The sequence below is a fragment of the Polyodon spathula genome, unplaced genomic scaffold (assembly GCF_017654505.1).
Source record: "Polyodon spathula isolate WHYD16114869_AA unplaced genomic scaffold, ASM1765450v1 scaffolds_3147, whole genome shotgun sequence".
Taxonomy (NCBI): Eukaryota; Metazoa; Chordata; class Actinopteri; order Acipenseriformes; family Polyodontidae; genus Polyodon; species Polyodon spathula.
The window spans coordinates 1397-15251 of record NW_024474611.1 but is presented as its reverse complement, the minus strand read 5'-3'; the positions used below and the strand labels follow the sequence as shown (position 1 = coordinate 15251).

The 13855-nt window shown below is 41.2% G+C and overlaps 1 protein-coding gene across 1 annotated transcript; it reads left to right on the top strand.

The window, feature by feature from the left end:
- Positions 1 to 720: 720 nt before the first annotated feature.
- LOC121311342 (tripartite motif-containing protein 16-like protein) lies at positions 721 to 7246 on the top strand. The gene is made up of 6 exons (XM_041243921.1): positions 721 to 1353; positions 1986 to 2081; positions 3702 to 3935; positions 4270 to 4429; positions 4650 to 4709; positions 6211 to 7246. The coding sequence occupies exons 1-6, from the start codon at positions 772 to 774 to the stop codon at positions 6768 to 6770; spliced, it is 1692 nt and encodes a 563-aa protein (XP_041099855.1). The 5' UTR covers positions 721 to 771; the 3' UTR covers positions 6771 to 7246.
- Positions 7247 to 13855: the final 6609 nt, after the last annotated feature.

Sequence of the window (13855 nt, the reverse complement as noted above, 5' to 3'; positions counted from 1 at the left end):
AACTGCCCTGGCATTAACACTCCCAGGACTGTGGCACCATACAATAGAGCCCAGCTATTAAGAGTAGCATTAAAAGCTGATTAGCACAGTCCTTAATGCACTCATTAAAGTGTAATGCAGCAATACTGCTTATTAAACAGCAACCCATCATGATTGAAGTGCACTGGAGTTCTCATTGGCTTCAGTGACACTAGAAGACACTCAGGGCCTCTTTCATTAAATGCTGGTAAATGAGCAGAATGACCACGTGGCAGGGGGAGCCACACTGCTGCTAAAGTGAAGCAGCGTTGGCTGTATTCACTCTGATAATGCTGTCTCCTTGACCCTTCCTCTCGCTTTCTTGTACCCTGCAGAGTTACTCTCATTTACTCACACACACACTGATACACACACACAGAGAAATATACTCACACACACCCCTAGACACACACACACACACAGAGACACACACACACACCCACCCAGACACACACACACACACACACACACACACACACACACACAGACACTATACTCACACATAGACACACATACAGTTAAGTTTTGTTTCTTGTGAAACCCCTCCCTGTCTCTACCATTCAAACTCCAGTCCCATCCCCCACTCTCTCCTCTCTGCTCCTCTCGCACTGTGTCTGCTGCTCAGCCTGCTTCTCTAAACCTGCCCTCAGTCCCAAACCCCGCCTCTCAGAGCTGTACAACACACCTTCAGGAAATCAGAGGCACAGAGAAGTTCCTGCTTCTTTTGAAATCGTCAGTCTCACTGCAGCAAGAATGGCTTCAAACTTATGGTCAGAGGAGAAGTTTAGCTGTTCGGTGTGTCTGGACCTATTGAAGGAACCAGTCTCTATTCCATGTGGACACAGTTACTGTATGGGGTGTATTAAAAACTGCTGGGATCAGACTGATCATACAGGTGTCTACAGCTGCCCCCAGTGCAGAGAGACCTTTACCCCAAGGCCTGTTCTTTTCAAGAACACCATGCTGACTGAAGTTGTGGAGGAATTTAAGAAGATAGGGCTCAATCCTCCTCCTGCTCAAAGCTATGCTGGACCTGGAGATGTGCCGTGTGATTTCTGCACTGGGAGAAAGTTCAAAGCTGTAAACTCCTGTTTGACGTGCCTGGCCTCTTACTGCCAAACTCACATCGAGCCACACCTGGAAGCTGCTGCATTGAAGAGGCACAAACTGATTGGAGCAACTGGAAATCTGGAGCAGAAGATTTGTGCCGAACACCAGAAGGTTTTGGAGGTCTTCTGCAGAACTGATCAGACGTGTATTTGCTGGTTATGTAAAGAAGATGAACACAAGAACCATAATACAGTCTCAGTTAAGAAAGAAAGGACTGGGAGACAGGTAAGATTTTGAACCATTTCTTTACAGTTCTCCTAGAAGATAAGGTTTTCCAGGGATATTTAGCATGTCTGATTACAAGATTACACAATTTCACATCAATTCTCTGCCTAAACTAAGAAGTCTGTGTTTATTTCCAGTTTGTGGTTAATTTGTACTTTTTATTTGTTCAGTTAACTTTAGCCAGACTAGTTTAATGTAAGAATTTTAATATTTTTATTTTCTAGCATAGTTATGATATTTCCTGTCACAGATAAGCCAATGTCTGAATAAAAGGGCCAGCACACTCTAGTGCCAAGCTATGCTAAAATATATTTGAGAGTAAAGCCTCATCCACACTGGAATAATGTAGAAGTGAATGCAGTCGAATGGGGGGATCCACACTGCCAGGGAGCAACGTCATTTTTTGTTCAGAAGGATTTCTGCAGGAGTTTTGCAGCAATTTGGTACATTTCAGTGTGAAAATATATGAGAATTTTCCAGAATTATTGCAAACAATGAAATATAAAACATATTTGAACTGAAAAGAAACTGCATTATTCTGATGTTTTTGATAGCATAGCTAAACAGGCCTGTGTTCTGTGTGACATGATATGCCCAATCAGAAATGTCACTTTCACTGTGTTTCTACACAGGAGGAGCTGGGAGAGACGCAGACAGAACTAGAACTGAGAATCCAGGAGAGACTGAAAGAACTGAAGGAGCTGAAACAAGCCATGGAGTCACTGAAAGTGGGTATTGACAAAAGGGTTAGCCCACATTCATGCACATTTTAACAGCTGGCTTCTTGAATAACTGGATCTGTGATTAATCAGGAATCTCATACAATGCCATTGAAACTACAACACTTTCAACTTCCAGTGTTTGCTCCAGGATTTAGAGATTGAGGGTCAATGTGGCCCTCTCCCCAAATTTTAGGGGATCAATATGTTTGATTCAGAACCAACCACCACTTTTTATTTCTGTCTGTTTGAAACATGCCAACAGAGTTTAGTGACCATAGTACCAAAGCACATTATAAGAAACCACATTACCAACACCTGATACAGTTTACTAGAAGCAGTGCTTAAATGCCATTGTCCTGGCTGCTAAGTCCTTACCTCCAGCTGCCCCTTTATTTTTGCACTTTCTATATAAAAAATGGCTTCTTTTTCTTTTCTTCATATTTTTCATTCGTAGCCCCCAAGTAAATATTTTGGACCGTTTTCAAAACAATTATTTTACAACAACACAACTTTTTTGTGTGATAAACGCGTATCTGTATTCATTTTTTTCCAAGTTAAATGATGGCCCGGGTTCCACACAACACTACAAAGTCAAATATACAACATGTATTCCGTGGGTTTCATGAATTAACTGCATTGTTTTAATATTGCACAATATGATTCTTTCAATGCTGCAGTACTTACCAAAACCTTGACTGCATGTGAACTGTATTACATAATAATGTCCTTTATTCAGATTCCAGGGGTGTTCTTCTCAATGCAAGGTGTAGCATCGTGTACAGTGCTGTATAAAATCATTTACACTGGAGATTTTTTTTAGCATGCCGTTATACCAGCGAAATGGCCAAGAGACAGTTGGTGCTCATTTAACACTGAATAATTTCAGCCCTGAAAATGTGAGAATCATTGTCATAGAAAACACGAATTTCACATATTTTATACCGTAGGGTAATCTGTTTTTTTTAAATCAATGATATGGTTTTTGTTTCATGAATCTACTGCATTTTGTCTACAAACTGTACTCCGTAGTACGCAGACAGATATATTTTGTCTGGCAAAGAAAAGTTTACAGCAGATGAATTTCACAGTATTTTTACGCACAAATACAAAGTTGTATTTGCACAGGTGTTGCACAGGTCCATGTTGTTAGCAAGCCTGATGCTGTCGGTCAAGCTTACTGTGAAACTGACTGTGAGCCAGGGAGTGTGTGATCGCATTCTGCTGGACTGGAGAACAATGGCACGGGAGTTTAATTATGAAAACGCCCTCGGGTAAAATGTTCTAAAAGGCGTAAACAAACAAGTAAAAAAAGATTAGTCTGTCACCAGACATGTCACGTTAATACAAAATGCATTCATCTCATTCATCACATTCATTTACTGCATATTGGCATTGCGTCTGGTCTGGGAGGGGGGCACGTGGGCGTGTTTACAGAAACTCAAGGGGACATTTTTTATTTCAGGAGGGCATTGGCGCAATGGCACGGCATAACATGAACACTGCAACTTCTTATTATTAATATGGAGAAATGGACTGGAACACATCTATGGAGGCTTACTGTATGTGTTTGGTGTGATTTTGATATAAACTATAAATATGTCTCTGTCTGCTGTGTTCTTCACTCAGAGATCTTCACAGAGAGAAATACAGGAAAGTGAGACGATCTTTACTCAGCTGATCCGATCCATTGAGAAGATCCGCTCTGAGGTCACTGAGCTGATTGGAGCGAAGGAGAAGGCTGCAGTGAATCAGGCTGAAGGACTCGTGAAGAAACTGGAGCAGGAGATTGCTGAGCTGAGGAGAAGAAACGCTGAGCTGAAACAGCTTTCAGAGACAGAGGATCACATCCATTTTCTACAGGTAACATCACTGCTTGCTAGAAAATCTCAATCACATAACTCGGACCGTTTCATGGTGTTGTTGATACTATCAAAAATTGGGTCTCATGGTATGCGTGTTCTTCAACGATCTTTCACCCCCAGAGAAAATACAAGGACAAGTGTTTTCCCTTAGTTGATTTTCCACTGAAAAGCATCGCTTTGACTTCATATGAGTGTTAGCGACAATTTCCAAAAGGTCTTGTTAAATTCTGGAAGGAACTTTGAAGACCACTGGGAAGAACCCCCCCCCCCCCCAGCAATGTTTTGGACTTCTTTTTCACTGAAAACAAATTTACTTCACTTTCCTGTTACAGAATTTCCAGTCTCTCTGTGCCCTACCTGAAGCTGGAGATCTACCCAGCTTTACTGTCAATCCAAACTTCTCTTTTGGGGCTGTGTGGAAAACTGTTTCTGAACTTAAAGAGTATATTGAAGATTTCTGGGAGAGGGAAATAGTCAAAATTACCACAACAGGTTGGTGTGAAACATATTTCTTTGGTAGAGATTTATCAGGTAGAGCATGACTTGAGGAGGGACAGGACTTGCAAGACTGTAAGAAAGACCTATTGCAGATTGTTGGCTATCTGAATATCGCAGATATTTGATTTCAAATTATTTTTCAATATGCTGTTGCTGTGCTGTTTGTTTTAACATCTGGATCTGTATTCATTTCTTTCTCTTCATTTCTACCAAGTGAATAAAGTTGCAGTTTACAGTCTGCAGGAGCCAAGGACCAGAGCTGAATTTTTAAAATGTAAGTCTGTTTTCACTGAAACGTTTGATTGAAAGATGTGTCACAAAGCTGACAGTACAGAACAGGGAGGGGGTGGAGCTTGAGGACAGTAGCAATTCTTATTTGTTAGTAACTGTGAATCCATTAATATAAACTCCTCTAGTATTGGGACAGATGAATACATACAGCATTTGTTCCACATTTTTATTAAACTCAGACCTTTCAATCCCTAAATATCTTGTTATCCCTGAATAGATAATCGTCCTGTCTTTGAATCCAGATACAACCCTTGGAAAATCTTGGGGTCAAATTACCAGCTCTTCCTCACAGCCAGTCCCCCTGTGTTGGTAGTAAATGTATATTGTAGAATCGCTGCACTTGTGGGGTGTCTGAGTGAGAAAATACCCCCCCCCCCCCGCATTCTCTGCATCCTCTGCATTCATACATCTGCTCCAGTACTTGTTGGAGGGGAGTGTGGAATATTATACAATGAAGAGCAGCAATACTTCATGCATTGATTTCCAGCAGCTGCAATATGAATCCAAACAAACTCCAAACCCCAAAATAATACAAATAGTCCTGCTACTCACTTACTGGTTGTGCCTTCATTCATCAATGCCTCTTCTGATTTCAAATTGCTGCCTTGTGTCAGAAACAGACATTATATACCTGCTGGAATATCTGTTTGACTATATGCCTGTCTTTCTGTCTCTCTCTCTTTTTTTGCTGGTTCTGTATAATTCAAAACTAGTGCCGATGTCAGAAATAATGCAAGTGCCCTGATGCCAATGAAAAGAAAAATCTCCTAATTAGTCCTTTCAATCTCCTACGTAGATTTTATCACCTAATTAAGACTAAAAGTCTTAATTAGGAGATTAAAAGTCTGGAGATTTTTTCATTTGTTTTTTCATTGGCACTAGGGCACTTACCATAAGAAACAGACGTTATATAACGGGTGTTTCTAAACTCCTTGTGCAGCTGGAAACTCTAATAACTCTGCATGTGCACATGATAGAAGGGAGCTGTGGAAATGCCACGTGACAGCCATGTTTTCTAGGGCCTTAGTCCACAAGTCTTGTCAATATGTTCTGCTGTTGGTATTTTATGCTGTGTGTTGATTGTTGTCTGTATATTTTTGTGTGTTTGTTTTGTTGCTCTATTTATTAAAAGGAGTTTTGTCATCTTGTGCAGCGGTGTGAAATTACTTTAGCGCCTGATATGCTGTATATTTTTTTTCAAATAAATAAAAATAGTCCACAAAGTTTTAAAACAATTCAAATTTCTAGACTTCACCGTAGCTGCTGTCTTGCATGATACATTGTTCTACATGATTTTGAAGAAAAGCTTGCTGAAATGAAATGAGAAAACGTTTGCATAACATTAATAAAATTCTGTCTTTCTATCTACTCATCACTCTATCTCTCTTTTTTGCTGGATGTGTAGAATTCAAACCTTGTGCAAATTTTTCTCAGTGATTTTGATTTTTCTAAGCGACTGTCTCCTCTAATCCTCCTTCAATCAGATTCCTGTGACCTCACACTGGACCCCAACACAGCGCATAGACTCCTCTGTCTGTCTGAAGGGAACAGAAAGGTGACACGGAGGAGAGAGCCCCAACAATATCCTGAACACCCAGAGAGATTTGAGAACTGGCGCCAAGTGCTTTGTAGAGAGGGTTTGTCTGGGACTCGCTGCTACTGGGAGATTGAGTGGAGTGGGAGATGGGCTTCTATAGGAGTCTCATATAAAGGAATCAGCAGGAAAGGAGGGGATAATTCCTATGTCCTTGGATGCAATGACAAGTCCTGGAGTTTGTTCTGCTCTGATTCCAGTTACTCTGTCTGTCACAATAACCTTGAAACTGCAATAACTGCCCCCCACTTCCCCAGAATAGGAGTGTATCTGGACTTTAATGCAGGCATTCTGTCATTTTATGGTGTCTCTGGAGACACAATGACCCCCCTGCACAGATTCCAAACCACATTTACTGAGACACTCTATCCTGGGTTTGGGTTAGGGGTCAACTATTCTTTTTTCAGGTTTGTGTCTCATCCCACTGTAACAATCTGCCAGCTGAAGTAACTTGTTTAGTGTTTCATCCCGTTTAACTGGAGCTACAAGTCCCGGGGATGCTGACAGGCTACCTCTGTTTCAATTGACAAGTTAGGATCAACTTTTTTTATTCAGGCTTTACTGTTTACAGTGAGGACAAGCTATTTAAGGAAAGAAAGTTTAAGTTTAGTAAAAATGGGGAACAAATGCCCCTGTCCCAATCAGTCAGTGATTCTGTATGTATTCATCTGTCCCAATGCTTGTTGGAGAGGCGTGTATATTAATGAGGTCACAGTTACTAATAAATAAGAATTGCTTCTGTCCTCAAGCTCCACCCCTCCTAGTGTCAGCTTTGTGACACATCTCTCAATCAAATGTTTCAGTGAAAACAGACTTACATTTGTCACTTTGCCAGACAAGGTGAATATTCCTGATTGATTGGGATTTTAATTGCAGTTGTAGTTTGGTTTTGAATGGCTCACAATTGGAACTTTATTGTACTTTCTTTTATTTTTTTTAACTTAAATGTTATTGAATTGACTATTGACTGATTCCGTGCCCCTATTGGGTATAATAATAATAATAATATAATAATAATTCAATAATAGAGTAATAACAATAATAATAAATAAGTATATGAATAATAATAATAATACTATGTAACACAAAATTTGTGTCTTGGTGATAAGTGTTATTTCCTAATTGCTTATTGCCTCAAAAGTATAGAAAATGGCTAGTACTCCCCAAAAACTTTGTTTTTGTGACAATGACAGTGATATTTTGAAATTTACCTATTTTCCAATGAGAAAACGGGCGAATTTGTGTTTTTTCGTTCACATAAAGACAGAAAAAAACAAAATGTATGAATTCAAGTTAACATGTATTTATGCTAAAGTAAAAAAAAAATGACTAAAAAATATTTAAAAGTAAGTAGTTTTTAGAGATTTACGATTATACCGTAAATAACTTGCACGACTCAGCCCTCTAACTGTAGTCTCCCCTCATGTTCTCGTTATACTGTCTTTGGTAGCGGCGTTCAAAGTCCAGTATATCCTGGTGGAAGCGCTCGCCTTGCTCCTCCGAGTACGCTCCCATGTTCTCCTTGAATTTATCAAGATGAGCATCAAGGATATGGACTTTGAGGGACATCCTACAGCCCATTGTGCCGTAGTTCTTCACCAGAGTCTCAACCAGCTCCACATAGTTTTTCGGCCTTGTGATTGCCCAGGAAGCCCCGACCCACTGCGACAAAGCAGTTCCAAGCAGCATTCTCCTTACTGTTGAGCTTCTTGGGAAATACATTGCTCTGCAGGATTTTCTTTATCTGTGGTCAAACAAAGACTCTGGCTTTGACTTTTGCCACAGACAGTTTAGGGAAGAAGTCTTGAAGGCACTTGAAGCCTGTCGACTCCTAATCTAGAGCTCTGAAAAATTGTTTCATAAGTTCCAATTTGATGTGCAGTGGTGGCATCTGAACCTTCTGGGGGTCCACCAGTGGCTTTCACATGATGTTGTTCCTCCCCACAGAAAACTCGGGGGGGGGGGGGGGGGGGGTCCACTGTGGGCCAGTCCCGCCTGTGGTAGGTGCGCCTTGGTGCCCCTGCTGCCCCAAAAGCAAAGATAGAAGGGAAACATGGTAAAACAGCCCTGGATACTGCTGGACGGAAAGATGTAACAGAACGAGAGTGACGGAAATGTGAGTTCTGGTGATGAATTGTTCTCCCGACCTGTGAGGGCGCTAAAGAGTGGGAGGAGAAGTATCTGGAGGGGCTCGCCTGACAGTTCGTTTCCGGGTCAGGAAAGTGGGCCAGTCTGGAAAGAAGCGCGACTCTGTTGTACGACCAGATTGATTTGAAAGGTAAACGAGGGGCAGCTGCAAGTAATAAGGCAGCTGCAACCGTTTACCTAGATATCATGCGGGATTACATATAGGGGCCAGGGTAACACTGATCTTTTCCTTCGTTTGGGTAGAACGTTTGGAGGAAGAAGGAGCGAGAGTGGAACTCGCAGTGTTTTTGTGATTACGTGTTGTGTTTGTTTATTAACTGTCTGTGTTTTTTTCACTGTAGACAGTTAGAGCACTACTCCAGAGCTGTCGCAAAGGGTCAGCACTGTCCGGAGCACCCCTGCACACCACTGTATGTGTGTATTCACCACGCACCCTCACATTTGCACTCACCCAGGACTGGTGAGCGTGTGTTTTTTTTTTGTTCTGGACTGTGCCCTGTTTTTTTTTATCCCCTCGCTTTACACATTTTTGTGTATAGCCGGGGATTTATTATTAAACAGTCACTAAACCTGGATTATAAATAAACGCACCTTTCCACTGGAAACTGTTGTCTGCCTATCACTCCTGCATCGCATCACCGTTTTACCTGTTCCCCTCCACTAGACACGTTGCCCACAGGACCCAAACACGGATGTGGCTACCATTTTTTGAAGTTTCCTATGACCTCCCAGCCGTACTCATCATACTTCAAGGCGTCCAGCAAGGTCTTGATGCTGTTGTAATCCTCTTTGAGGTGCACCGAGTGAGCCAGGGGAAGAGACGGGTACTTGTTACCATTATGGAGCAGCACGGCTTTGAGGCTCCTGGACGAGCTGTCAATGAAGAGGCGCCACTCATTCTGGTTACAGGCGATTCCGATTGCCTCGAACCGACTGGTCACATTGTGGCAGAAGCAGAGCCCATCTTGATGGGTGAAGAAGCTGGAAAAAGGTTGGTGACGCTTCCTCTGATCTGCGACTTGCACACTTTCATCCAACAAGTTCCATTGCTTGAGCCTAGACGTCAAAAGCTCGGCATTGGACTTGGTGAGACCAAGATCTCTAATCAAGTCGTTGAGGTCTTTTTGGTTGGGGTAAAAGGCAGAGACGGCCGAAGTGGGCGGCGTCAGAGCCAGGAAAAGTAATGAAATACACAAAACACAGGACGGATGAAATGAAGTGATGAAGACGCCTGTTGGCGCCGGTTTAATACAAAATAAAAGGTTAAAACAAACACGAAAACACAGGACACGCCACTCTACGCCAAAATAAATAGACAAACGAAAACAGACTAAACTTAACAAAACGGTGCATGGACTGACACTGACAACCACGGTGAGCAGATACTTTCTTCTTATTATTATTACTTATTATTATCCTCCTTCTCCAATCCCGTTCTCCGCTCACCGAACACCCAACCCCCAGTATGTGACAACGTGCATCTATATATACTATTGTGCTGGGATTCAATTACCAATTAATTATTCAATTGAATCCCAAAACGTGAATTAATAAAGTGCAAGTCCCCGTGCTCACATATTAACTACTTTTTACTTGCACATGAAGTGCTGTGCAATCCTCGTGCCTAAATACAAATATACATTTTAAACACTTGTGTTACACAGACCCGTTTATATCCTGTGTACCAATTGGTCTATACACCAACATTAAACACACCACATGCAACACATAACAGATAATATACACAGGAGCGGGAACTTCGTCACAGGGGGTGTATGGGGTTTTTTCCCTTCTGTGGGGTTTTTGAGTGGTTGGAATATCTCAAACAAAGTATGTAGTTTTTTAGATCTGTCTGAGCAAGAGGGCTTCAAATTTGGCGCTCCTGGACACGCTACACGGCGCGACGGTAGGGAATGGGAGGCGTGTTTTGTTTCACGTTCTATAGGCACGGCCCTGCGCTCTGCTTGAGGATGGACGGGATTCGCGGGCAAAGGCAGAGTGGGCACGGGGCGGCGATCCTGAAGAGGCAAGGAAGAGCTGTTCGGACTGCATTAATGACTAGGGGGGGGAAACTGGCTTGCTCTTCTTGCCAGTCCGATTTTTGGAAGGGTCCACCATGCAGAAGTAGCAGTTGCTTGAGTGGTCAGTGGGTTCCCGCCAAATTCTTGGGATAGCGAACTTCATGGCTCTCTTTTCCCCTCTGTACCATCCTACAAAAATACATTTATTTCACCCATGACTAATGTGTAAGAGATTCTCGCAACATTTTTCATATATGATATATTTTTTCAATAACATTGAAAATTGTAAAACATTTTAAAATTAAAAACTTTTACAATTTTAAAAATTTTAACAAATTTTATAACATAAAATTCTGAGCAACAATTGTCCATCTTACCTTCCAGAGTTTTTTTTGCAGTGCTCGCAGGTGAAATGAGGTGCCCAGGGTTTGTCTTGATCCCTGACAGGCATGCCGAAATATGCCTTGTAGGCCTCACACATCTTAGCAGATGCTTCCACGGAGTACTTTTTCGCTCTTGTCTTGATAAATTGGCCGCAGACATAGCAAAATGCGTCTGCCGGATGCTTGCAGCCTCTTGATGCCATCTCAGAAAAATGCAGATATGTATCCACTTAGGCAGCTGGAACTAAACTGAACTGGTGGGCTTAAGGCCCCTGTATTTATACTACTATTTATATTACTGGAAAGTTCTAGAAAGTTCTAGAAGTTACTCCAAGTTTACTCAGCACTGAATCTATCTGGAATGTTCTGGAAAATAGGTAAATTTCAAAATATCACTGTCCTGGTCACAAAAGCAAAGTTTGTGGGGAATAATAGCCATTTTCTATACTTTTGAGGCATAAGCAATTAGGAAATAACACTTACTACCCAGGAACAAAAAAAAAATAATAAATTGTTAGACTGTGTAATAATAATAATAAATAGTTTTAAAGCTGAGGGATGGGGCCAGCTGGTTGTTTCTGTTTAATCTCTGGTCAGGTTTTGTGTTTGTGGAATTGGAAACACGCACGACTGGGGGCAGGCATTTCAAAAACAAATACAATATAATTAATATTCAACATGTACTGTAAATAGATTGATTACAAATGATAAAAAAATAGATAAATCAATAAATATATACAAACTGCAGATGTGTGAAATGCCCCTTTCTGATAGTAATAATTTCCATTTAGAAGAGTCTCACAGAGTACATTCTGGTGCTGATTCACTGATTCTCCAATGAGGGGCGAGATGGAAGACTGTGGTTACTGTGACAGAATCACTCTAAATCAAGGGATCCCAAACTTTAATGATTACTAGGTTAGACTGAAGCCAGAGGGCTAAAAACCCAAACTTACTCAGACAAATAACATGGAGTTACTACTACTGTCATTCACAGGGGTAGGGTTATATATTTACTCTAAGCTTGTGCTTCAATATAAACTGTACAATCTATTTAATTAATAAAGATAACAGTGGGGGAGTTTACATATGTGTATTAACCTTACTCGAGACCATTTGCTTGAGTCAAAGACGCAATGCCCCTCTCCCTCTCGGGGTTTACATGCTCTCACTTTATTGCTCTCGGGACGAGCAGATGTTAACTCGACGTCATGCATATGAAGGGGAATGGAGTGAGTTAATATGCAAATTAGCAGGTGGACAGCACTCGTGCTGTTTTCACAGGAAATGCCAGAAAGGGTGGTTTACATGCACAGAGGGCTTTTACAGCTAGCCCCCCAGAAATCAACTCTGCTGGGACTGGAACCCACAGCCTCTGAATCACCGCTCAGTGCTCGAGCAGATGTCTAATGCATTATCCTTTAGGCCACTCCTAGTTGTATTTCTGTCCTCTCAAGGAGGAGGTTTTAAAAAACATTACATTTTTTTAAAAAGTGAATCTAAAGAGAGCAGATTGCGATGTCTAGGGAGTGAAATGCATATTTTGAAAGATGTTGGTTTAATTTGCAAAACTGTGCAGTACTTCATTTTGGAGCGATGCATAGACAATACAACAGACATTTCACTCGAGCCAGTTTAGTTTCACTACACGCATTCCAACCAAAAAAAATGCTGGAAACTTTAATAAAGTGGGTCCACGATGCAAGTGTTAAAAGTTGATTCAACACATGAGAAATTGCAGTTGCAGGTTTAATTGGATATGAACACGTGCAATTAAACAAGTTCAAAGGGGAATTGCTACCTGAGCAAAAAGCTGGCAGGAATTATTTCACTAAGGACTACGGAGCTTTTTCTTGATGGGCTCTGTCAACAACGTCCAAATTAACCTATACCTGAACACGTTAATTTGTTCAAGAGGGGTTTGCCTTAACTTGTAACCCACACGTAGACCCCACCTTACTTTAATAAGGACTGTATTCTTACAGTCATTTCCCCCCTTGACGAATAAGAGTGATAGCTATCGGCACAGAGCTCGATGGCCCGTGATAATGACGGACCTCGTCGTTTTCATCCTTTTTTTGCCCCGTACCCCTTTCCAAATCCCTTTAGATCACATAGTGTTAGTATTGAGATACCCCTCATCTTGAAATATTTTACCACACATTCTAAGCAATATGAACTGCTATGCTGTGGAATTACTCTCTCCTCAGTCCCAAATATTTTCTCCCAATGTAACTTTTATACTCGATCATTAATGCGCAATCGTAACTGTCTAGTAGTTTTAACGTCGCGGTCAGCTATCACACGGGAGAGCCCTCATCGCCGGCCACTCTCTCCTAAATATCTTTATATATAATCTGCACATTCTTAGACAAGACGGATAATTACACACAATAAATAGCACTGGTGTATACACACAGAGGCAGCTATGAGAAAGAAAGACATGAACTATTTCTTTACATTAAATATATTGGTTTATTGTGGGCTCTAGTTGTTAACATCACTGAGCCCATTGTGCAATTGCTGGCCCTAGTGGGTAAACACTGCCCATTGAGCCTTGGATTGCAATCACACTATAAAAACATACAGGAGAATAAGAACATAAGAACATAAGAAAACTTACAAACTAGAGGAGGCCATTCGGCCCATCTTCGCTCAGTAAATTGGTTGGAGGGTGCGTGTTCTTATACTTTATCGGTTTATATTAAGGAGGGCGACCTGTTTCGTCGCTTTCTATATGGGATCACAAGGACACTCCTCTTACAGAAAGAAAATATACGGCAAACAGAGTGATCGCTTCACAGTTAGAAACAAATCAGAACAGTCTGTTAGCAAATTAACTTAATCAAAAAACCTCAAAGGCATTACATAAATGTTACAGATATATGTCAGACAGAACACTTGTAACATAATTGAGTATATTTCTAAACAATCCTCTAGTAACAGACATCATCTCAAAGCTCTATCATTTATTGTAAGCTCT

Coding starts and splice junctions, on each gene's coding strand:
- LOC121311342 (XM_041243921.1), top strand. CDS start 772: ATGGCTTCAAACTTATGGTCAGAGGAGAAGTTTAGCTGTTCGGTGTGT. Junction 3,936..4,269: donor ATCACATCCATTTTCTACAG/GTAACATCACTG, acceptor TTCCTGTTACAG/AATTTCCAGTCTCTCTGTGC. Junction 4,430..4,649: donor AGTCAAAATTACCACAACAG/GTTGGTGTGAAA, acceptor ATTTCTACCAAG/TGAATAAAGTTGCAGTTTAC.